Source organism: Seriola dumerili, unplaced genomic scaffold, assembly GCF_002260705.1.
Source record: "Seriola dumerili isolate Sdu_G_001 unplaced genomic scaffold, Sdu_1.0 BDQW01000149.1, whole genome shotgun sequence".
Lineage (NCBI taxonomy): Eukaryota > Metazoa > Chordata > Actinopteri > Carangiformes > Carangidae > Seriola > Seriola dumerili.
Window position 1 is genome coordinate 8,459,208 of NW_019174404.1, and position 22,826 is coordinate 8,482,033.

Consider the following 22,826-nt stretch of genomic DNA (forward strand, 5'->3'; position numbering starts at 1 on the left):
GCAAGAGAGAGAGTGAGGCTGGGACAACGTCCTCAAACCTCAAACAGCAAAAGCTTGAGGAAACAAAGCAAATATCCCAGAAAACTGTTGACAATGCAATCCTGAACTTCAAGGGCTCCAGCCTTTTGCACTGGTGGAACAACCATCATTTCAAAACTTTGTTCAAAATCTACAGCCAAACTGTTCTGTCATATCTCGGACTACTGTGCGGTGCAAAATTGATAATGCTACAGTAGTGATGAAGAAGCAGGTGAAAGAGGCAATGCAGAATACTGCATATACAGCAACAACAACTGATTGTTGGACTGCAAGGAGGAGAAGCTTTATTGGAGTCACAGCACACTGGCTGGATCCTGGCACTTTTCGGAGGCAGTCTGTTGGTCTTGCATGTAAGGGGAGCGTGTCTATGTTCACACAGCCCTATGTTAAGAAATATGGGACCATAGGGTTTCCTTTTGAGAAAAATCTTAGGCCTTTTCCACATTAACCTGGGTAAATATAAAAATGCACATTCACAATGAAAACGATCTCCATCCACACTAATCGTTTTCAAAACGCTTTGTATCCACGTTCCACGGCGTCTTCACATTTATGCACCTCAGTGATCGTTTTTGTAAAGCATCGTTTTCAGTTTCGGAATTCACTGTTCTAATGTGGATGGAAGGGCTAACCAGATAAATATTACCCGGGTTAGTGTGGACATGGGCTTATGGGAACATATAAGACTGTGGGAAAATAGGGCCTAATTTTCAAAACATTCTTAGAAATGTGGGAACATAGGGCTGTGGGAACATAGGGCTGACCCCCATGTAAGCAGTTAAAGGGTGCTCATACATTTGATGTCTTAGCAGGTGCACTGAATGACATACATTCAGAGTATGAAATCCGTGACAAAATCGTCCGAACAACAACTGATAACGGTTCGAATTTTGTCAAGGCCTTCCGAGTCTATGGAGAAGATGAAAACAACAATGTTGCACCTGAAGAAGTAACTGAGGAGGAAGCAACTCAAGATGATGGCCCTGATACTCAGGAGATGGAAGTTGAGGTGGATTTCATCAGTGTTGAAGACATCGTGGCAGAAGACGTCAACGATGGCCTTCAGTACCAGCTCCCTAAGCATCATCGGTGTGCTTGCCATTTGCTTTATTTGGTGTCTACAGTGGATGCAAATAATGCAAATAAGACAGAGGCATATAAGAGGCTGTCAAGGTCAGCTTTCTCAAAGTCACAGGCTCTCTGGAACAAGACTGTAAGGTCCACTACTGCTGCCGAGGTGATAGAAGAACACTGCAAGCTTCATTTGGTACAGCCCAATGCAACACAATGGAATTCCTTCTATCTGGGTGTAGAGTGCATCGTCAAAATTATCAGAAACCAAGGAGAGGTGGCCATGAGAGCTGTCTGTGCTACACTCAATATACCCATGTAAGTTGTAAATGTTTGGATGTTTTGCTTTCCATTTTATTCCAACAAAACTTAATAATGCTGAACCTGTAGAACATTTTTCAATAATTCATAATACTTTCCTCTCTAACATCCTTTGACTGGAGAAAAAAGTAATGGTCACATTTATTATTCTAATCACTTATCATTGTAATTGTTGTAGATGATTTTGGCCAAAGGGAAATTGTTTTATTACATCACATTCTGTGTAATCTGATATGTTGCAATTTATATATTAATTTGTAAGATTAATATATGCTCTCTCCTTTTTTTCTTTTTTCTTTAAATCTGTTTTAGGTACAGTCCAGCTGATATTTTCTTTTTGGGTGAATACACCAACACCATGGCTCCAGTTGCCAAAGCTATTGACATACTACAGGGAGAATCTGTTCACATGGGATGGCTGCTGCCTACCATCACAACCCTCATTGCCAAGCTTGAGAGAGCAAGGGTGTCACTTAGATTCTGCAAACCGCTTGTTGATGCCCTGCTTGACGGTCGGAAGAAAACATTTGGGAAAATGATGTCTGACCCAGAGCTGGTTGCGGCAGCCATTCTTCTGCCCAAATTCAAAACATCCTGGACCAGTGATGAGGATGTCCTCAAGCAAGGCAAGAACAAAAACTATGACTGATCAATTTCTTATTACTATGTTTTTGCTTGATGAATTTTGACAATCATAAACTATTATTCTTCTCATTTAGGCCTCTGTTACATCAAAAGACACCTCGCTGACCACGATGAGTCTCTGCAGCAGCCTGACTCATCAAGTACTTCTGATGAAGATGATTTCTTCTCCAGCATGAGGCATGGACACGCAGAAGAAACAACAAAACAACTGGATGCCTACCTGACATGTACAGCTGAAGGTATGGACATGTTGACCTCTTTCCCTGCTGTATCCAGTCTGTCACTCAAGCTCCCTGCCAGCTTCTGCTGCCTGCGAAAGGCTGTTTAGTGCAGCTGGACTTATCTTCAGCCCAAGAAGAGGACGAATTGATTCTCACAACTTCGAAAATCAACTTCTGTTGAAGTTGAATAAGGACTTCTTTAAGTTTGAGTAGTTTAACTTGAGAGAATGTTATAATCTCTCAGTTATTTCATCAGAGGCAAAGCTGATCCAATAGACTTTGTTATAAACTCTGTCTGCTTAAAAACGGTAATCTAATGTTGTGAGACATATTTGAACTGGCAAGATAAATGCTAATAAGCTAACCAAAGGACACACTGAATGTTCCGATAAATGTTTAGGTATTGGTAAATATACTTCATGATGTGTTCATGTGTTCAATATGAAGAAATTTAATTTGTTGATGAATGCAGCTGAGTCTGTGTTCTGAGGCTTCTTTCCTTTATTTGTTTATTTTTGAGTCTGTCATTAGCAGAATCGCATCAGTGCATGTATAATGACAATAAAGCTACTTTTCTTTCCTGTATTTCCTGAGATATTTTTTAAAATACTTTTACTTAAGCAATTTTTTAAGCAAATACTTTAGTACTTTTACTTAAGTAATATTTTGACTAAGCTACTTTTACTTGTATTGGAGTAATATTTGACAAGGAGTATCTGTACTTTTACTCAAGTAGTGAAGTTGTGTACTCTGTCCACCTCTGCTAATAATGTAGTTAAAACTTGCTCCACCTCGACCAACTACAACAATAAAACGACACTTACACATTAATGGGTCAGTATTAACAATCTGACAATGTATATATACATTATATATACTTACTTATATACTTAATATCTGTCATGATGGCAATTTTAGTACTTCTATGTTTGATCCAATTAAGTGTGTTGATAATACATCTGTACTTTTACTTAAATGGAATTTAAAAGCAGGATTTTGACTTGTATTAGAGTATTTTTTACATTGGATTACTGGTGCTGTCACTTATGTATATGATGTGAATACTTCTTCCACCATCGCAAACCAGTGACTACCGGATAGTCTTTACAGAGAACTTTCCAGGAACAGCATGTATTTGCATATTATATCATTCAGGGTTATCAGTGGTATTGTGCTGCAGTGAAGGATTCTGTTAGATCAGACTGCGCCTCCAACAGGGAGACATGGTGTTTATTGTATTAACTCCAATGAGGACTCACCCTTCACCAAATAAAGGTTTGTTGAAGCTGCTGGGGCTGAGGTTCAGTATTTAAAAAAGAAGAGATATCCACCCAATTACGTCTGTGCAACAGCAAATGGTCTGACACATGAATGAGTCATAGATGAGGCTTTTTCTTATTTTCAAACTCCTTTTTATAGTCAAGTTTGAATGTGGGTAACACTGAAAGTCTGTTAAATATTCTGGGAAACAGGTTGAGTTTGAGATGTTTATTGTGATTATGATGTACATTGTATTTAAGCAGTCTAAGTACAGAGTAATACAGACATATTTTAAAAAATGCAGTTACCATGAGAGACTGTCTTGTGGAAAAACAAGGTTGAACCTGACTATATAAAGTTGTGACAGTGATCTGTGATGTGCTGAATGAAAATAAAATCTCTGAGTATGAGAACATTAACTGGGTTCTCCACTGACTTAGCATTGCGCCTCTGGAACATTAAAATGGGTGCAGCAGAACCAGAGAAACTGTCTCATTCCCACATTCAAATGTCAAGACATTTAACCAGACTTGGTGTTTATTGTATTATATTGCATGTATTTGCATATTATATCATTCAGGGTTATCAGTGGTATTGTGCTGCAGTGAAGGATTCTGTTAGATCAGACTGCGCCTCCAACAGGGAGACATGGTGTTTATTGTATTAACTCCAATGAGGACTCACCCTTCACCAAATAAAGGTTTGTTGAAGCTGCTGGGGCTGAGGTTCAGTGTTTAAAAAAAGAAGAGATATCCCCCCAATTACGTCTGTGAAATACAACAAATGCTCTAACACACGAATGAGTCATAGATAAGGCTTTTTCTTATTTTCAACTCCTTTTTATAGTTGAGTTTGAATGGTTTGAACGGTTAGAGGGTTACAGTAATATTACATGGATATATAATATGGCAGGGTTTGATCTAGCCTTAAAATATCTGTTTCAATGGTAGCAATATGAAGAAAACCAAGACTAAGAGTCTATTGCCATTCTGGCGGCTCTTGTTGGTGTGAACATGTTTCTTTTTATTAGATTATCAAAAACATTTTTTTCTTACAAAAATTAAATTTCACACTAAACTGAAGAAAAATAAACATTAGGGTTACGGAAAAAAACTCAGATCGACTTCATGATGTTCCAAATGAGATTTAAATCAAACAACAGTAGGTCATTGTAGCTGTTATTATTACGTGGGTGGGGATGAAATATTACCTGTATATGTACTCCGGACAGGGTTAAAATCACTGACCAGCGCAGGTGGTGTTAAAATCAGCAATCAGTGTCATGCCAAACGAGAGTGGTGAGGTTGGGCAAGATCCAATACACTGTTTATGGTTGTGGTGGTGACTTTGACAAGATATGGATCTCTGAGCTTTGTGGCCCAGATGCAGGCTCTGGGCTCCAGTATGGCCCTGAGTAGCATGACAGTCTGGTAGGGCACAAAGGCTGCTGTGTAGGTTAGAAGCAGGAACAACAACAGCAGTCCTACTTTCCTGCACTCCTCCACCATGATGGAAGTGCTCTGTTTGAGTGATCGCATGATCTGCTGAAAGCAAAAAGTCATGAAGAAGACGGGGACCAGGAAACCGAGGCTGACCGAGTGAGAGCAAGGTTGGCACTCTCTTGTGTCATGGGTACTCTATCCTCACACAAGTCACTTGAGGAGAAAGCTTGCAGCGCCCCTGTGTGGTCAAGTAAGATAATGTGGATGACAATCTCCAAAACCCATACAGCAAAACTCACAACTGCTGCTGTCCGCACCTCCCTGACCCAGTGAAACTGGAGAGGATAGACCACTGCTACATAGCGATCAACGGAGATGCAGCAAAGGAGGCCAGAGCCGACGTAAAAGCTGTTGAACATGATCACAGTCACTAGGCTGCAGAGACCACCACCTATAGGACTCTCCTTGGCCAGTTCAATCCACACAGGAAGAGTAATTGTGTAGAGCAGATCAGAAATGGACAGGTTGACAAGGTAGACTGCTATGTTGTTCCCATTCCTCATCAACCTCCAGGCTACATACAGAGACAGGCAGTTTGCTGGAAAGCCCCCGATGGAAGAAAAGAGAATAGGCAGCCAGAATCACACGCTGATTCACTGAGGACTCCATGGTGCAAGAGTGTGATGTACTCAAGTTTGTTTGGATGAAGATTGCTGAATCCATCCTAACGTGATGTTGCCATAACTACACATTTGAGGAGATGTTGGTGTAACCTGTTTCCTCTGTTCAGGCCAGCACATCAAGTGCATCTATACAGCTTCCTGCAACAAGGAATGTTGCATGCCAGACTGACCCACTGTAGGCACACAGTTATCCTTGAAGACTATTCAGCCTCACATCAGAAGTACAGGTCTGTAGCCATCTGAAGTGCATCTACTTTTGATAAACCTAACAATCATTTATCAGTCTTAGAATGCTGTGCAGGTAAATGAAGCTGTGGTTACTTAGAACTTGTGAGAGTGTGTAGGCTAAGGTTTCTGTCAATATTAACATCTTTGATTTTCTCTTTACTGTACCTCCAGACTCTACCTGGCTGCCATGTACTACAATGAAAATGCTGACCGACCACAAGCCCAAACAAAAGAAGGTGAACCACTGTTCAAGGTCCACTTTCCAAAGGCCATGAAGGGAGAATGCAGAGTTAAACCAGTTAAGACTGAGCCGACATTCTATAAGTGTTATATTATTTTATTTTTCAACCAAAAAATGTTTTGTACACATTGTATTAAGTATTGCACGTATAATGTTATGACAGTTCCACCAACAACAAAATACAGAAAAAAAATGTCAGGAGGTAGTTAGAAACAGACTTTCAATCATTGTTTTGTAAAAAACAACAAAAAAGTGAAAAATGTAAACAAAATCTTTTGTGTTTTATCAAACAGGGAATGTGGTGGACCTCATATTTGAAAAAGTCTTTGTTGACCTGGGACCATACACGGAAGCTGCTTTGGCCATCCCCATCCCAGAGGACCTCACTGCACAGTTCTAGCGGCCGGAGAAGGAGTAGGTCAACTCCTATGTGTCCCGATTCTATCATGGGGCAGTCTAAAACTCACGTACCGGCCTGTGGTGTCAGGAAACTCCGCATGGGTGCGTGGACCACGCAAGCTGGAATGACGACCAATATTCTGCGACCAAGGAAGCCCCAGCACCAGCCTACAAAGCTCCTATAGGCTAGATACCTGTACCGACTAAAACAACTGGACAGGGCATTTAGTCTTGCAAACATATATCTATGTTGTGTCTCACAATTTTTTTATGGATCCAGTGAATCCTACAGTTTTTTTTATTATCACTGATTATAACTGCCTCATTTGATGTAAATAAATGCTTAATTATTACTAAAGAAATTCATATATTATATGCACACTATCTGCTGATAGAAGAACTTTACAAATCAAAGAGCAGCTAAACTAATTTATTTGAGGGTGTGTTACTCCATTTGTGGTGTGTTCTTACTATTGTAAAATTATGTGCCCTGAAGTAAAACAAGACTGCCTAACATCTTTTATTTAGATTGAAACTATGTTTTTACAAAGAAGCAAAACGTACTGGTGTATTCCTCTCAACCGTAAAGTACCGTAGTCAGCGCAGTACATGTTGCAGGCATTCTGGAGGGAGTACACATTGAGGCAGAGCGGCTCCAACCCAGGACGGTCTACCATACATGGTAAATCTTCCTCGATCTCCCATAGCCATCTGGTAACCTACAGTGAATTACAAATGGTAATTGCTATGGTTTATTATAAATGTAATGTAATCAAAACAAATTACTGATTAGTTTGTCTAGTGAGAATGCTACCTGTGGTATCTCCTAGCAGCAGATATTCTCAGCTTCTGTGGGCATGGTTGCACAGTTTCCACACCTATCCAAAATATAGAGAAAAATGGTAACATTCACCAGAATATAAAGCTTATGAAATTCAAAAACTGACAGACAGTGGAGCTAAGGTGGGTAAGAAGTAAGTTTGGGTACATATCAAGCGCATATAACATAGGTAATTTATAACATGTCACTTATTGCATATACTGTGGAGCTTGACAACAGTGTAATGTAGAAAACACTGCACAGCCTCATGTTTGACTAAAGATTAATGTTGCTGACAGACATGTTTATGCTGATTTACAGCTTTCATTGTAATGCACAAAATAAATTTACTACATAAAGGAAGATGTCATGATGAGCATCTGCTCAAAACATGGAGAAAAATTAATAAAAATCAAAATGATTTACTTTGTCAGGATCTATTAAAATATCTGACTAGTCTTGACATTGAACACCTGTAGAAGTCCTCAGTCAACAAACATTTTCATAGACTGTAAAAGTATATCTAAGGAGGCATGACAGATAACTACATTACACAATTCACAATAGTGCTTATTTACCAAAAGAGCTCGCAGTAATGAAGAGACAGTAACAGTTAGCATTAGCTACCTAGCTACATGTTAGTAACTGTGTGCCAGCATACATTAACAAACTGAAAATGTAATGTCAACATACACAAAATTGGTTACCAACCATTCAGAAACATCCTGCTGCAGTTTTAGAGTTTGAACTTCTTCAGCAGCCTCTCCCTCTGGGTGAGATTCTGGATAAAAGTCAAATGGTTGAACCAAAGCACTTTGAACGCCAAGTCGCCGGTCACGGTCACCGTAAACATTAGAGCATGGTGCCAGAAGCCCAAGCCGCATCCCCTTCCGGAGAGGGGCATGATCAGGCACAGCTCATTTGCATTTAAAGCTACAGACACAGAAACAGCCTGTTCTGAACAAGGCTGAAAAAGAGGGGTTTACAGGCATGCTGAAATATAGGATCGGAGTGGATTTTTTAGCAAGAAGCTTCAAAGACATGTTTTGGGGACCTCTGAGACTTATTTAAACTTGTTGAAAAGGAGCATAAGTACTTCTATGTTTGATCCTATTAAGTGTGTTGATAATACATCTGTACTTTTACTTAAATGGAATTTAAAAGCAGGATTTTGACTTGTATTAGAGTATTTTTTACATTGGATTACTGGTACTGTCACTTATGTATATGATGTGAATACTTCTTCCACCATCGCAAACCAGTGACTACCGGATAGTCTTTACAAGCTGTATGTGCAGCAGAGAACTTTCCAGGAACAGCATTATTTGCATATAATATCATTCAGGGTTATCAGTGGTATTGTGCTGCAGTGAAGGATTCTGTTAGATCAGACTGCGCCTCCAACAGGGAGACCTGGTTTTTATTGTATTAACTCAGCTGCTGGGGCTGAGGTTCAGTGTTTAAAAAAGAAGAGATATCCACCCAATTACGTCTGTGCAACAGCAAATGGTCTAACACACGAATAAGTCATAGATAAGGCTTTTTCTTATTTTCAAACTCCTTTTTATAGTCGAGTTTGAATGTGGGTAACACTGAAAATCTGTTAAATATTCTGGGAAACAGGTTGAGTTTGAGATGTTTATTGTGATTATGATGTACATTGTATTTAAGCAGTCTAAGTACAGAGTAATACAGACATTTCAAGAAATGCAGTTACCATGAGAGACTGTCTTGTGGAAAAACAAGGTTGAACCTGACTATATAAAGTTGTGACAGTGATCTGTGATGTGATGAATGAAAATAAAATCTCCTCTGAGTATGAGAACATTAACCGGGTTCTCCACTTAGCATTGCGCCTCTGAAACATTGAAATGGGTGCAGCAAAAACAGAGAAATCGTCTCATTCCCACATTCAAATGTCAAGACATGTAAACAGATGTTACTGTGAGTTTGGTGAACTTTGACCATAAAGCAAATATTTATATTTTCTTTTTATTTCTATTTCTCTTTTGCTTATTTTCAACACCACATTTCTCATCAGCAGTAAAAACATTGTCATTGTTAATCTCTGGGAAATCAGTAAGTAGATTCTTGGCCAGTCAGTTTCCTTTGATGTTCTATTTCCCAGTTTAACTTGGTAAATACAGAGAAAGTGCAGGGCAACTGTAATATTATTCCCAAGCTCTTCCTTGAAAACATTCATTACAGCTTATAGACCAATGTGTTAGTTTGACTTAGACCAACTAACACTGTTGTGTGTGTGCACAAAGATTTCTTGGCATTATTGCCAAGGTATTTCCAATATTTTGTCCTGAACAAGAAGAAATTTTACTTTTATTCATTGTGGAAAAGCCTCGTCCAAACTTTGCAATGCTGACAAAAGATTTTACTGCTGCATTTATGCGACTCTGGGTGTTACATTAAGTTGATTATGCAATAGTTTCACAACTGATTAACATACATACTTATTTCAGAAACAGTGAAGTGTGTTCACACTGTAAAGAGATACCAGCGTGACTGTGTGGGTCACTACTATTCAGGTTACTGTGAATGTGTGACTGAAGTAAACCATCTGTACAAATCAACAAATGTATGCAAATGTGCACACAGTGTGTAGGTGGTAATGCTTTTTAGAGTCAAAGGAAAAGAAAATGCAAGAGTTACAGTGTCAGACAGAAAGGTTACGGTTAGAGGGTTACAGTAATATTACATGGATATATAATATGGCAGGGTTTGATCTAGCCTTAAAATATCAGTAAGAGCAACACTATCTATGGAGAAATAGATTCAGACACACATAGCCACATGGAACATCCTACAATTAAAGTATCATATTAAGACTTTAAACACTTTGTTTCCGCCTCTTTTATACATTACTTCCATTATCTTAGTTTTGTGCCCATTACTTCTGCAGTATAAAACACAGTGCTGTTTAATTATGTAGCAGTATTATTATTGTGTTAAGTCTGAAAGCATTTTCAATGAAACAACAGTTGGGGCATAAGTGTTAGAATGGCAAATGCATTAATTTGAGGTCCATATCCTGTAGAGTTGCACCAGAAGTGGTGGCCTACGAAATGTCAACAGGATGTCATGAGAGAGAGAGAGAGACGAATCTGAGCCATTGCATTAAAAATGGCCACACACTTAGTTTCTTGTGGTCCGTTGACACCACGGAGCGTTGACGTCTTCGGTGTTGATGTCTTGTCCTCCCTCTGCCTTACTTTCCTCCTGAAGTGTTGCCCAGATGAAACAGGCCGGACGCACTCAAGTGAATTTTGAAAGTTTGCGAACACATCTAATCATCAAAGACGTGAGGATGTGCGAGTGTGTCAAGAAAGGTTTAAAACTGGGAAAAGATCCCAGCAAGGTGAAAAGCGTAGTGTGACAGCATACATTGAACACATACACTCTCCCTCCTCTTACCTAAAGCCCTGGATTATGGTCCAACTGGAGCAAATAATGAAAGCGGGAGGGTTCAAACCCTACCATAATGAACAGGATCTAATGGGTAACCCTCCAAAGGTTACGTCATGCATCTAAAATAAACATGCATGCTTATTTAAAGGATTGCTGTCTAGCAGATCTGCCCGAGACATCCCCACTTTTATCACTTCTCGACAGGTATGAGCGTACAGAGTTGAGGCTGAGGGTCGATGTTCTCCCAGCGCTCCACTGCTTGAAGACTTCCTTTACTTTTTTTCTGAATTTTTTTCCCACAATGACGTAGAGGATGGGGTTGAGAACACTGTTGAAGAAGGCTAAGTATATGACGATCAGTTTGGTGGCTTCTATGTGTCTGTAAAGGTCACACCCTTCCAAGACCTTGGCAATAATAAGCATTTCTATTATCTTCACCAGGTGGAATGGCACCCAGCAGACCAGGAATGACAAGAGGACCGCCAGGACCAGAGTGGTGGCCTTATGCTCCGTATTCTGGGCATTTAACCTGTGATTCAGAGCTCGAATAATTTTGAAAGTGCAGAAGGAAATAATGAAAATGGGGATGATGAAGCTGAACGTAATCAGCATAGCCTCAGACAGCAGCTCTATCTTGGTACTTGGGTATGCAATAAAGCATATATATTTATTCGTGCAAGGATTGTATTCCACTTTCCTATACATGAGTACAGGAACACCCGGGAGCAAGCCCAAAGCCCACACCAGCAGACAAGCCAGTTTGGCATACTTTGGCCTGCGCATTCTTTCATGGGACAGCGGGTGCACCAGTGCCAAGTAACGATCTATGCTGACCAGAACGAGGAAGTAGATGCTACAGTAGGCGTTCATTACGATGCAAAGAGCGGCTATTTGGCACATGGTACTACCGAAGGGCCAGGAGAATTTGTTGGCTGTATACACAGCCCAGAAGGGCAGAAAGGACGACAGGATGAAGTCAGCAGCAGCCAAGTTACTCAAGTAGATCTCAGGCACAGTGCAGGCCTTCTTGTGGAGACAGAATACCATCACGACGAACAGATTAAACATGATTCCCAGCACAGCGACGATCAGGATATAGACTGTTATCATGAAGGTCCATTCCTTATTGTCAAAAGAACACCTAGTGCTATTCGGGTTGTTTTGGCATTCCTGTATAACTGCATGGCTGAAGTTTGCGGGGACGCTGTGGAGGAGAACAGACGAGACAAAACATTAAAACAACATGAGCATTACAACAATTTTAAGGTTACTTTGAAAATTCTCTCAAACATTCTGTTATAATCATATCATGGCATACTGAGAAACCCTTAATTCCGAGTAACACTGTGAAATACTGAGTAGTACTAAAAACTGAATTCATGCTTTTATATAATACTAACTAATATTGAGGAAGAGAAATACTGCAAGATATTTTTCCAGTTTAACCTAGTCCCCAGAGATGTTAAGCCATTTTTACAATGAGTCTGTCTGGTACCCAGATGCTGCAGCTATTCAAATGAAGACAACTGAAGTTTGACTTCTCACAAAACTCTGCAGACTGTTTATAGTCTGTAATGATGCCAATTAATAGGCAATTTCTATTGCAATTTTCATTAATATACCCAGTTGTTCTATGTTAAAGGATCTTGAATACTGGTTTGAGAGAACACATTGTTTGGCTTTGAGACTTGAGTTGTAGAGATATGGAAAAAGGAGTGAGTAATTTTAGATTAAGATCAAGTTCTTTTTACATGATCAGAGCAACACAATAGCAAATTGATTGATACTACCTGGAATGCAGAATAAACAAAAAGTATTATGTTGAATTTATTTCATGAAAATTAATGAAAAACTTCTATTTTGTGAAAAGTGATTTATTATTCTGTCTGACTGGCTGCATCTGGCTGACACAACCCTGAACAAAATAAACACTAAGCAGAGAACAGGTTGTATGCAGATGTGAGACACTAAGCAGACTACCATTGTGCCATTTATAATTATTAGAATTTGACTGATTAAGATTAGTTGTAGGACCTGCTTTGTGAAAAAAAACAAAAAAAACCTTAAAAAAAAACCATACTATTTCAATGTGGGCAAAGTGCCAAAAAAAGGTGAAAAATTTTGTTTTCACAAACACTTTATGGTTAAAGAAAAATATGTTGATGACATCTAGATAGATACTTTATTTATCCCCTAGGGGAAATTCATAAATGCACATAAATGGGTGCCTGCTTCTTTTCAGAGTAATAAAAGAAAAAGAAAATGTTCTGAGATGAGCCACTGGCCTCCCGGGTTAAGGCGTTGACCATGCACTGCAATATTGACATTTCCCATGTGGCTGGGAACCTTCAGTGTAGTATCAACTAAGACTATAGCAAGATCCACTTTTGTTTGGATAAACTACTGTCGTATTTGTTTAGTCATTTTTTGTGCACATTGGTCCCTACATAAACCACTCAGCAGAGTGCACACGGTACAACAGATTTAACTGCCAAATGTACTAGTACTTGTTTATCCAGACCATTGCTTGACACTAAACATGTTGAGACAAATACCAGGACATTGCCGGAGTACCGATATTGGCACGAGAAAACCACTGGGTGTCAAAACCTGTATAATTTATCTGAGCAGGCTGTGCACATCTAAATTAAACCCAGATCAGTTTTATGAAGCTTGTTTATATTGTCATTAACAGACAGTGTTGTAAAGCACAAACAATTGCTGATGTTGAACAATATGGAAAATTAAGTCATTGATGATCATTCATATTTTAAGAGTGACGAATAATGGTAAAAGATAGAAAAGTAATAATGAAACTTATGCATACCTTGTGGGAGGAAGAGACATTCTGTCTGATAAAGTCAAGATGTAAAATGTCAAGAATCCCGTCTACACTCTTGCAGTGCCTTCTGCTCTTGTCTTCAGCCTTCGACTTGCTCTCCTAAAGGAGTAAGTGATCTGATATCAAAGTGATGTCAGAAATTCTTGGAAATATGAGTTGACATGCCCTGTTGCTCCTCCTTCCCTCTTAATTCCACCCCCCTTCCCCCCCTCCCCCTTCTTGTAGCAATTGTATAAACACTCTGCGACTATTGTTTGCAGTCTTATGATGATTTGTTTTTCCGAGATGTTAATTCTCAACACATTTTGTTTAAGGTCAGTGTTGTTTTAGAATATGCTTCAACCAGATGTGGGAGTTTCTAAACAAACGGTGTTGGTATCTACATTGTTATCCTCCCCCTTCTTGTAGCAATTGTATAAACACTCTGCGACTATTGTTTGCAGTCTTATGATGATTTGTTTTTCCGAGATGTTAATTCTCAACACATTTTGTTTAAGGTCAGTGTTGTTTTAGAATATGCTTCAACCAGATGTGGGAGTTTCTAAACAAACGGTGTTGGTATCTACATTGTTATGTTAGAAGATGCAATTAACAATTCTACAGAAAAACAGAGGAAATATATTTTAAGATGTGGGAACATGAGTTCCAGTTTGAGTTTGACTTTTTAAGACCTTTAGTAAATCACTTTCTGTGTGGTATTAAAAAATGTCTTTATTAGACGATGATTTTCCTAGATGCTTGCAATAAGTCTGCAGACACTGACTGAAACTTTCCCAAAAAAGGATTGAACAGTGTCCTATGTACACTAAATTTACTGTTGAAACAATCTCACTTCAAGCTCTTAAAAAGGTACATCTGCTGGCAGCCCCAAAAGTATTGTATAAAATTACTACAGCAGGTGAAAATATACTTTATACTACATTGCAAAATATGAAAGAAATTTAGTGGAGTCAACTAATCTTTTCTCATTAATTTAATGTAAATATGTAAACGTTGTTAATTTCATGTTAATTCAATTTAAAAGCTCCAGTTTTAATTTTCAGACCACCTCTTCTTACCTAAAGACTTGAAATGATGAGTTTAGTGAATTAAACTTAACTTAAAATGATTTGCAATGTACCTGCAGATACTCTACAGGAAATTAGGGGATAAAGAGATGGGAATGACATACACCAAAGGTCAGATGGACATGAACCAGGGATGCGTAGCGCCCTAATCCATAGACCACCGGGATGCCCCTCAAACTTTTTATTCTAACATCAGCAATTGATGTTCTCCTGAGTGGTTGAAATTGTGTCAGTTCACAGAAGAAAGTAGAAGTAATAATGATAATAAGGATAATCAAACACAACACCTTAAGTACAGTGATAAAAGAAACACTGCAGAACATTTCCGATTCAGATGAAATATAAAGACATGAGTGATATGACATTTGTTTGTTTCAATGGTAGCAATATGAAGAAAACCAAGACTAAGAGTCTATTGCAATTCTGGCGGCTCTTGTTGATGTGAACATGTTTCTTTTTATTAGATTAGCAAAAACATTTTTTTCTACAAAAATTTAATTTCACACTAAACTGAAGAAAAATAAACATTAGGGTTACGGAAAAAAACTCAGATCGACTTCATGATGTTCAGTAGGTCATTGTAGCTGTTATTATTACGTGGGTGGGGATGAAATATTACGTCTATATGTACTTCGGACAGGGTTAAAATCACTGACCAGCGCAGGTGGTATTAAAATCAGCCCACATCCTCTATACAGAAATAAAATCAAGCCTAAAGGCCCCACTATCTGTGGTCGCACAAGCATCTGACCAACACTCATTTAAGTGAAGATTGTGTTGCGACAAAATTACTCCCTGTCTGGAATAGATATTGCCTCATTCACTTTGCAGAGAGTATGTCTGACCTGTGAAATTGTGAAACTCATAAATATCCAATTAATTTGAGTTAGAGGGTGGGACTACAATCTTGTTGAAGAAACACTGATTGATTGCATTCTTGTTTGTTTAACTGAATGCTCAAAGAATACTTACAGCATAATTATTGGATGGATATAGGGCTGGCACTGAAAGTGATACATAGAGAATAAGGACAAGACAAGTTTTTCACAGCTGCTTCAGTGTCAAGGTCCTGGTTTTGTGCATGTCGGCTTGCTGTCATGGTTTACTGGGAGACATGAATTTGTTTACTCCTGCACTTTTCCTGCTAGGACAAGTCAAAATGCCTGCTGTTAAAGATATAGTGATTTATCAAACCCATGATCATTTTCAATTTGTGAAATTCTAATGTTAGGTGGAAGCAAGACAGCTGCAGCAACTTGCAGAGCCGCCCACAGTATTTCCTCTCCTGCCTCCCATTTCTTGTCAATTCGACCTTGGCACAAGGGAACTTCATGAAAATTCAGAGGCAATCTGTGTCATGCCAAACGAGAGTGGTGAGGTTGGGCATCCGGTAAAAAGCTGACAACACATGAAAATACACACTTTCACACAAATTCGATAACTCACAGTTCATAGAAACCTCTCTGCATGTTCTCGAGTGAAAGAAAACATATATGAGCAACTTTTTTTCTTTTTTGCCTGCACAGCACAAATGCAGACAAACATAGACCCTCCCTCTGGAAAATACACTTTGACTTGGAATGAAAGGCGTAGCAAGTTAGGGAAATGGGATGATCAAAACAATATAGATTAAACTAGAATAATTAACCGTGATTGTTCATGTTATTAGATTAAGATAATAGGGCCCTGGAAATGGATGTCAAGTGGGAACATACAGAAGGGCAAATGGCTTCCAGATAATGAGTTACACATGAATACTGTAGAGATGTTACCACTGCTAAATGTCAAACTGATACTTTAATATAGAAACATAAACTCAAGCTTATCAGATAGATGTATGTGAGAATTGCTGATTTTAAGATTTCGATAAAAACACGTCAACGTGCACACAGTTGGTATGGTAAGATGCTCACAATATAATGTTAGCATACTAAGGCATTTTTAATTGATCTCAAAATACAGTAGCTAATGATGGCAGAATTTCAGTCATTACTTTTAGAGGTATTCTCTAATGACATAAAATATTGCCAAGTGGAAATGTGGTGGTGGTACGTGCTTTGTAATGAAATGTCGGGAAATCGTAAAGAGTTTTTTGCGTCATCCAAGTTAAAATTAATAAATGCTGGCTAAACCATATCCTCTATAGTTAATGTTGCCACGCCTTTCCAAATTTTCATTAATTCTCCATGGATGCTTTCAATAGAAAAACATGTTTGGACAACCACCACAATAGTCACAATTATGATTTATTAGCAGCATTTTCACTTTTACATTTTTACAAAAAATGTTTTGAAATGTTTTGAGAAAAAGGATGAACCAACTAACAAGCAAATCTATCTGAGGTAAACTTCTGACAACCCATGAAAGAGCAATGCAAATCATGTGGGACAGGTTCTCTTTAACTAGTTTAACTGTAACTTTACAAAGTCATCATGGTTATAGAGAACACGCTAGATTTGCGCTATATAATGCTTGCAGTCAGAAGTGTCAAAAACTGCAGTAACTCAAAACTGCAATAATCTAAATTCATCAAGTTGGACCCATTTACACCTGCTTGGACTCTGCAAAAGTAAGTTCTTTTGGTAAAGTATGAGTTTGAAACAGGTTACTGTATGCCTTACATCATGCCTCTGCATTAAGGATTAATGTTTATAATCGTACATCACTTGTTCAGTTGAGGTGATCCCAAATTATTCCAGTAATACACAAAAATGAGTCATGATAAAAAAGTAATAAAATCTGATTTTGTAAAGAAAGACTGCCATAATTACTGTATGTACAGTATGTCACTACTTGAATAAATGTTTTGTCAACATGCAAAAATATACTGAACATTGTGAATAAACACAAAGTTCGTGGCTGGCAATTCTTTCATATTAAACTGTACAAAGAACACACAAGGAAAGACATTAGAAGACAAACTCTAGATACAAGATCAGAGAGACCAGGTTTTCTTTTGCGTGTTTAACATTTAAACACAAGTCATTAACAATAAGGCCATGTGACAGTTAACAGAGACGGATTCAGATACATACTGTGTCCACAAAGTAAGACATAAGTGCCACTACAGAATCTGTAAACTGTAATCCGATTCCATTTCTCCTACAGATTACATCCATTTTCTCCGTTTACGTCCTTAACTTTCATAAAGCACAACATTAAACATAATCTGATAGAGCTTTTTAACTATATAAGAGCATTTTTATCATATTAAGTCTCATGGAATAACATTTTGAGTCATATCCTGTAAATTCACTTTACCCATTATCAGCAATGGAAGTGGAGGACAGCATCTCAGAGAGTAAAAGTTACATCTGAACATTTGCATTAAGAATTACCAGAGTCTTAATTTGCTCTGTTCTGTTGATGTAAGTGGATGCAACAGAGCGTTGATATGTGGTCATGTCTGATCCTCTGCGATGATACCTAGTCCTCCTGTAGATGGCGATAACTTTCCTCCTAAAGTGCTGCCCTGAAAGGACATACAATAGTGGGTTGAGGGTACTGTTGAAGAAGGCCAGATACACTGAAATGTCATGTCCAATATTGAGAGTATGAGACCACAGCGTCTCATCCAAAGCTTGCAGGTCACAGAGTGTGTCGAGGAAAGTGAATACCTGGAAGGGACCCCAGCACAGTAAAAATAGTAGTGTGACAGCGTACACAAGTGCAGTGGCCTTTGTATCATGAGTGTCATTAAAAGCTACACTCTCCCTCCTCTCAGCTAAAGCTTTGATTATGTTCCCACTGCTAAAAACAATGACCAGAACAGGGAGTACAAAGCCCACCAAGTTCAACAGAATCTGATGGGCCATCTTCCAAGAGCTATCATGAGTGTAATCCAGTATACAGGATGTTGTACCGTACTCCTCCAAGAACTTCACCTTTCTGTGAACCATAGTTGGCGTGCTCAGTAGGAGCCCTAATATCCACAGGGAGAAGCAGGTCACCTTGGCATAAAGTGTCCGCCTCAGCCCCCTGGCCTTCATTGTCTTCACAAGTGCTAGGTAGCGGTCGATGCTAATCATGACTAGGGTGTAGATGCTGGTGTAGAAATTGATGATGATGAGAGAGTTGACCAGTTTGCATAAGACATCTCCGTATGGCCAGTTGAAGTCGTTGAGGATGTACATTGCCCAGAAAGGGAGGCCGCACAGGAGAATAAGGTCAGCCAGTGCCAGGTTGCTCAGGAAGATCTCTGCTATAGTCAGACGATCCTTGTTGGCTACAAACACCGCCAGAACAAAGCTGTTAAGGAGAAGGCCTAACAGGCTTAAGATGAAGATGTATGGGGGAATGACAGAGTGGACGATCTCCCAGTCTGGAACCACTGGCAGGGATGTTGTGCTGTTTTCAGACCACAGTGTTGCCACAGTAACAAGCTTCGTTGGCTCCATGGGCTAAGACATGAAATTTCAAACCCCATCATTAAAATGCTGTTGTTTGATTCAAAACACACAGTGTTGTTGTTTTTAAACCTACTGCATCAAAGATTAAAACTGTATCTTTATAGTTCATAATTTCCTATTCACACATAATGAAATAAATAAAACATGAAAAAAATTATACATCAACAATAAAAATGTTGCTGACGTCATGACGTTAGTTCAGTTCAGCAGCTTTAGTGCTGATGAAACAGACACTTACACATTGTCACACATGATTTGTGTTCCTAAGCTTAACAACACTTAAAATACTCAAACAATTCTTATTCTTGCACATTCTTTCAGTTCGCCTTGGTAAGACCTACTATGTTGTTACCATTAGTACTTTTAAAGAACAGACTAAGACTCAAAAGGCAAAAAAGCAAAGGATGCAAAATGAGATGTTCTTACCGTACGTTTCGTGAACATGTTCCTCCTGTTGTGAAATACTATTGATAAAAAAACACGTCTGGAACAAGGCTCATCTGTGTACACTGAGCCCGTAGGAAGAGTACACACAAGTTTCTTTTGTATACATAGTTGCATTCTTCCACACTCTTGGCCTAGGAGTTCAATATATCAACTTGTTTATGAAAGAGTCAAAATCTGGCCTGTGCACATTAGAGACAAGTTGAAACTGCAGTGCACTAAATGTTCTGGAGAGGAGCCCAAACTGCAGACAGCAATGCACCAAATGTGTTGACTTCATCAAGACTAGATCGTCTTACTATGATTTACAATTATACAAATATTTAAGTATTATTTTATCAATGAAAATAAAACTGGCTCTTTTTTCTTGTCTGCAAGGTCAAAGGAATGATGACCTCACTGTATTATGTGCAGTTCATAATAATATGGTAAACATCCATCTGATTTAACTGAATAGCAGGATTATTTCCTGTTTATACATTCTCTAATACCTCTCTCTAGGTTTTGATGTTGAGATGTTGTGAATGTTATACTTTGACGTAAGCACTTATAACTGATTTATCTCTATCTGATCCATTTTTAATTTATGTGTAATCCTTTCCTAATCTGTTTTCAATTTCATCCTTATGCAAGATGATAAAATAGCAACAATTACACTCAATAACGTAAATGGCTCAAAACCAAGTAACAATCAAACTGGATAGAATACAAAGTGTAAACAGAACTTTTTTTGTCGGTATAAAATCGCTAGTTGAGGCTGTGTTATACCTTTTATGGTCAAAATGATAACAGCACACTTGAATTATTCCATCCAGTCCATTAAGACATTCTGAAAGGAAACCTGGTTCATCTTCTTCCAATGTGTAAGCAATCCTTTTTCATCAAAACAGAGACATCCAATTCTTCTAATAGTCACAGATTGTACTTTATTGAGGAAAACAGCACTCACACATTGTTAAAAATCTTAAATGACGTTAGCATCATTTATTAAAGCCTTAGTGGACAATTTGTCATGTGGAAGGAGAAGGAAATGCTGGCACCCGCAATGGAATAGTCTGTATTTTAACCTGATTGCTTGATTACTGAGGAAGTGCATCTGTGAATGAGCCACACCTGGGGAAGTGGCTACATGTCATCAGAAACAGAACAACAAATAGTAAAAATAGGCGAAGGAAATGCCAGCACTCACAATGGAATAACCTTTGTGTTTTAATATAGGGCAAAAAAAAAAAGCCAAACGTGTTTCACCATGAAGCAGTCAACAGCGTAAGAAACAGTGGTAACTCAGAGGAAACGTGTATATATAGACATCTGAGACTAGAGCCTGATTACTTGATTATTGATGAAGCGCACCTTTGAATCAGCCACACCTGGGGGATGGCTACGTGTCTTCAGAAACAGAACAACAAATAGTAAAAATAGTCAATAGAATATTTCCATCAGAAAAAACATCAGAAAAGCATTCAAAAGTTGCACATATCCAGATTAGAGCCACAAACAACCATCCTAAAAAACATATATAGCCAAGGATGTCATTAAATTCACAGTGTATGCTACACTCAAAAAATATCTAACCTGAAAGGGCTTAAGGATAACAGTATACCCAGTCACGATGAAAGGGCCTGGACATTTTAAGTAGAAGGAAACACTTAAATAGAATATATTCAATAAATGTCAAGGGTTTGAAATTAATATTAAAGTTAATCAGAGTAACAGTTGCAAAAAGGGACTCTAAAGGTGTCTCTAATCTAGATATGTGCAACTGTGCTTTTCTGATGTTATGTTCTTTCATTATTTTTTAAATGTATGCCTATGTAAGTGTTTGCTTGGAAATATTCTATTGACTATCTTTCATGTTTTTGGAACTGTTTCTGATGACGTGTAGCCACTCCCCCTGGGTGTGGCTGATTCACAGGTGCACTTCATCAGTAATCAAGCAATCAGGCTCTAGCATCAGATGTCTATATATACGAGTGACTGAGTTGAGAATGAGGGCTTCGTGCTGAAACGCTGTCGTTTTTTTGCCCTGTATTAAAACACAAAGACTATTCCATTTTTCCACATCTGTGCACCAGACAGAGGTACTCAGTATTAGGAGTTGTGCGCCCCGCCACCGTTTTCCTTCGATTTGTCAACTGGAATTCAAATGCTTTGTGGCTCATGTTTTTGTTTTTTATGTTGATAATGCAGAAGTCAAAGATAGTATATTTCACTTTATATATGTGCTCTACTCTAAAATACCCAAGTAGTAAGAGCAACTTTTAGCAAGTGAAGAAATATAGAAAAATAACTCATGTTCCTTATAGCTGCTATAAAAATGGAGAGCTCGACTAAAGATAACAAACATGAGGGAAATCACAACATCAAGCGTACCTTTGTATGGGAATAATAAGTGGAACAACTGAAAGGAAACAACTTATAATAACAATAATTAAATGTGGAATCAAATTCAAGATGACAAACACAATACAATATAATGGAAAATGATAATCAAGGTTGGCTCTGGAGGAAATTTACCTCAACAAAACAATGGAGCTGCATATAATCTGACACACACTAAATTTCCTAACATTTAATTTAAATGATTTTACATCTGGAAATTCTTTGTCACATCAAAGAAAGTCAAACAAGTCTGCAATGGTTTTGCATCAAACATATTACTTACAAAAGTGGAAAATGTTGAAATGTTATTTCACTTTCTTGTCACTTTAGCCTTGTTCCAGATCTCTGAAACACTATCCACATTTCAGTGATGAAAATAAGTCAGGTGTTCATTATCTAGTTTTGATCCAAATATAGCAATTTTCTGGACAGACTTAAATAAGATTGAAGCCACACCCCTGTCTGTATGGTATCTTAGCTTAATTACCACACAGACAAGAGTACCTTAAGCCAGTTAGCTTAGCTTAGCTTAGCATAAAGACTGAAAACAGGGTGAGAATGGTAACAGAATCCACCTTCCATCACCTTTTTAAAACTCACTAACACATATCTTTTTTGTTCTGTATTAAAACAAAGTGTAAAATGACTGTGATTTTACATGCCAGCCTATTTCCTGTTTTTTGTATGAACTAAATAAATGAAATACAAGTTAATTTGCAAGCTATAGAGGGGAATTTTGTCACATTTTGAGAAAGTTTAGCTAACCAGCTACAAGCTATAGCTTCATATTTTCCGTATATATAGGTTATCAATGTCTTCAACTAACTCCGATATTGCATTTAAATTAAACTAATTTCTTGAACAACAAATTTTCTGTCTGTGTAGATGAGAT

The 22,826-nt window shown here is 38.2% G+C and overlaps 3 protein-coding genes across 3 annotated transcripts; 1 reads left to right on the plus strand and 2 right to left on the minus strand.

Annotated features, from left to right (window-relative positions):
* The first annotated feature begins 1,036 nt into the window (after positions 1-1,036).
* LOC111225846 lies at positions 1,037-2,404 on the plus strand. The gene is made up of 3 exons (XM_022750884.1): positions 1,037-1,128; positions 1,744-2,057; positions 2,151-2,404. Exons 1-3 carry the CDS (start codon positions 1,037-1,039, stop codon positions 2,402-2,404), a joined length of 660 nt encoding a protein of 219 aa, XP_022606605.1.
* Positions 2,405-9,027: 6,623 nt separating this feature from the next.
* Positions 9,028-13,737, minus strand: LOC111225427 (B2 bradykinin receptor-like). The gene is made up of 2 exons (XM_022750284.1): positions 13,618-13,737; positions 9,028-11,994 (listed from the first exon to the last, which is right to left on the minus strand). Exons 1-2 carry the CDS (start codon positions 13,635-13,637, stop codon positions 10,929-10,931), a joined length of 1,086 nt encoding a protein of 361 aa, XP_022606005.1. The 5' UTR covers positions 13,638-13,737; the 3' UTR covers positions 9,028-10,928.
* Positions 13,738-18,007: 4,270 nt separating this feature from the next.
* On the minus strand, positions 18,008-19,096 carry LOC111225848 (B2 bradykinin receptor-like). Its single transcript, XM_022750886.1, has one exon. The coding sequence runs from the start codon at positions 19,094-19,096 to the stop codon at positions 18,008-18,010; it is 1,089 nt and encodes a 362-aa protein (XP_022606607.1).
* Positions 19,097-22,826: the final 3,730 nt, after the last annotated feature.